This window comes from Bison bison, unplaced genomic scaffold, assembly GCF_000754665.1.
Source record: "Bison bison bison isolate TAMUID 2011002044 unplaced genomic scaffold, Bison_UMD1.0 scf7180017849838, whole genome shotgun sequence".
Lineage (NCBI taxonomy): Eukaryota > Metazoa > Chordata > Mammalia > Artiodactyla > Bovidae > Bison > Bison bison.
Window position 1 is genome coordinate 11404 of NW_011480411.1, and position 1247 is coordinate 12650.

The window sequence follows — 1247 nt, forward strand, 5'->3', positions numbered from 1 at the left end:
CCACCAGCCATGAGCTCTCTAGTTGGTTGTGTCCTGTTTCCATTTGCAAGTTTCTTATACCCTTCAACATAGGAACTCTTCACTGGGAGCTAATATTGGACCTCCAAGGTCTTTGAACAGGCCTTTCAGATTGTGTGTGTGCCTTTAGAGGTTCTGTGATCAGATGACATGAAGCAGGTGGGGTGCTGCATCTGCGTGATGGTTGGGGCAGCTTGTCTCCTCTGGGCCTGTGGACGACCTATGGCTTGCTGAACAAGGTGAACGATTGGCTGATTGCTTCCTTCAGGATTGATGAAACCCATAAAGCCCCTGGATTCCCTCAGTGGGACTGGCTGTCATGCTGAGGACCAGTGCTGTGTGCCCCCGCTGCCGGAAAGGAAAGTGACTGCCATTGACCCCGCCCCTGTGTGGAGCCCCAAGGATTACATGGCATTGCAGAGAAAGGGCTACTCGCTGACCCACCTGAAATCCAGCGACAGTTTGGCCATGGACGTGCGTGTCAGGTGAGGCGTCGTTTGGTCCTGCTGCCCTGCAGCTGAAGGAGGAATCTCGGTCCTCAGTGAGATGAGCTCTGGGAGGAGGCCCTGTCCCGGGAGACACTGCCTTCAGGGAAGGGGTGCCTTGGGAGGGACCAGTGTGTTCTGGGGAAGGGGAGTGAGATGAGAATGGCTGTGAGAGGCTCTGATGGTGACTGAAGGCCCAGGAGGAACCCTGGGGTCAGAGGCAAATCCCACAGAACCTTGGGGGCAGAGCCATGGGGTGGGGTTGAGCGCATGTGTTATGGCTCCTTCCTGTGAAAGTAAGGTGAGCTGGCAGAAGGGAGCACCCGCCTGTCCCAGGAGATGGGGCCTGTCCATGAAGCAGCTGAGGACGAGGACCAAAAGAATGACCCTGGGCTGGCCAGTGTGGCCCCAGCCACCTCAGAGGACCAGGGCTCAGTCTGTTCCAGCTCAGACCATGAGGCCAGCCATCCCGAGGGGGAGAACAACCTTGGTGGGGCCCCAGAGTCCAGATCCTTCAGGGAGACCAGCCACCCACTCGTGACCAGGAGGAATAACTGGATCTTCATTGATTAGGAACAAGGCTTTGGGGCCCCGGGGCCAGCCTGCAGGCATAGCCATGGGTTCTGAGAGTTGACCTTCCCCTGGCAGCCCACTGGTAGCAGCCTGTGTGTGGGGGGCATCCTCAGGGTGCTGGGCCTCTACAGTGGAAGCCAGAGGAGTGGCCGGGGCTGAGGTCCACGGGAG

At 58.1% G+C, this 1247-nt stretch overlaps 1 protein-coding gene across 1 annotated transcript in view; it reads left to right on the forward strand.

The window, feature by feature from the left end:
- Positions 1–286: 286 nt before the first annotated feature.
- Positions 287–1247, forward strand: part of LOC104994373 (protein PRRC2B-like) — a gene marked incomplete at its 5' end in the record, with an annotated part of 5223 nt that continues 4262 nt past the window's right edge. The window contains one exon of the mRNA XM_010847903.1: positions 287–503. Within this exon, the coding sequence (XP_010846205.1) occupies positions 287–503 (217 nt within the window). The remainder of the gene's footprint in view (positions 504–1247) is intronic.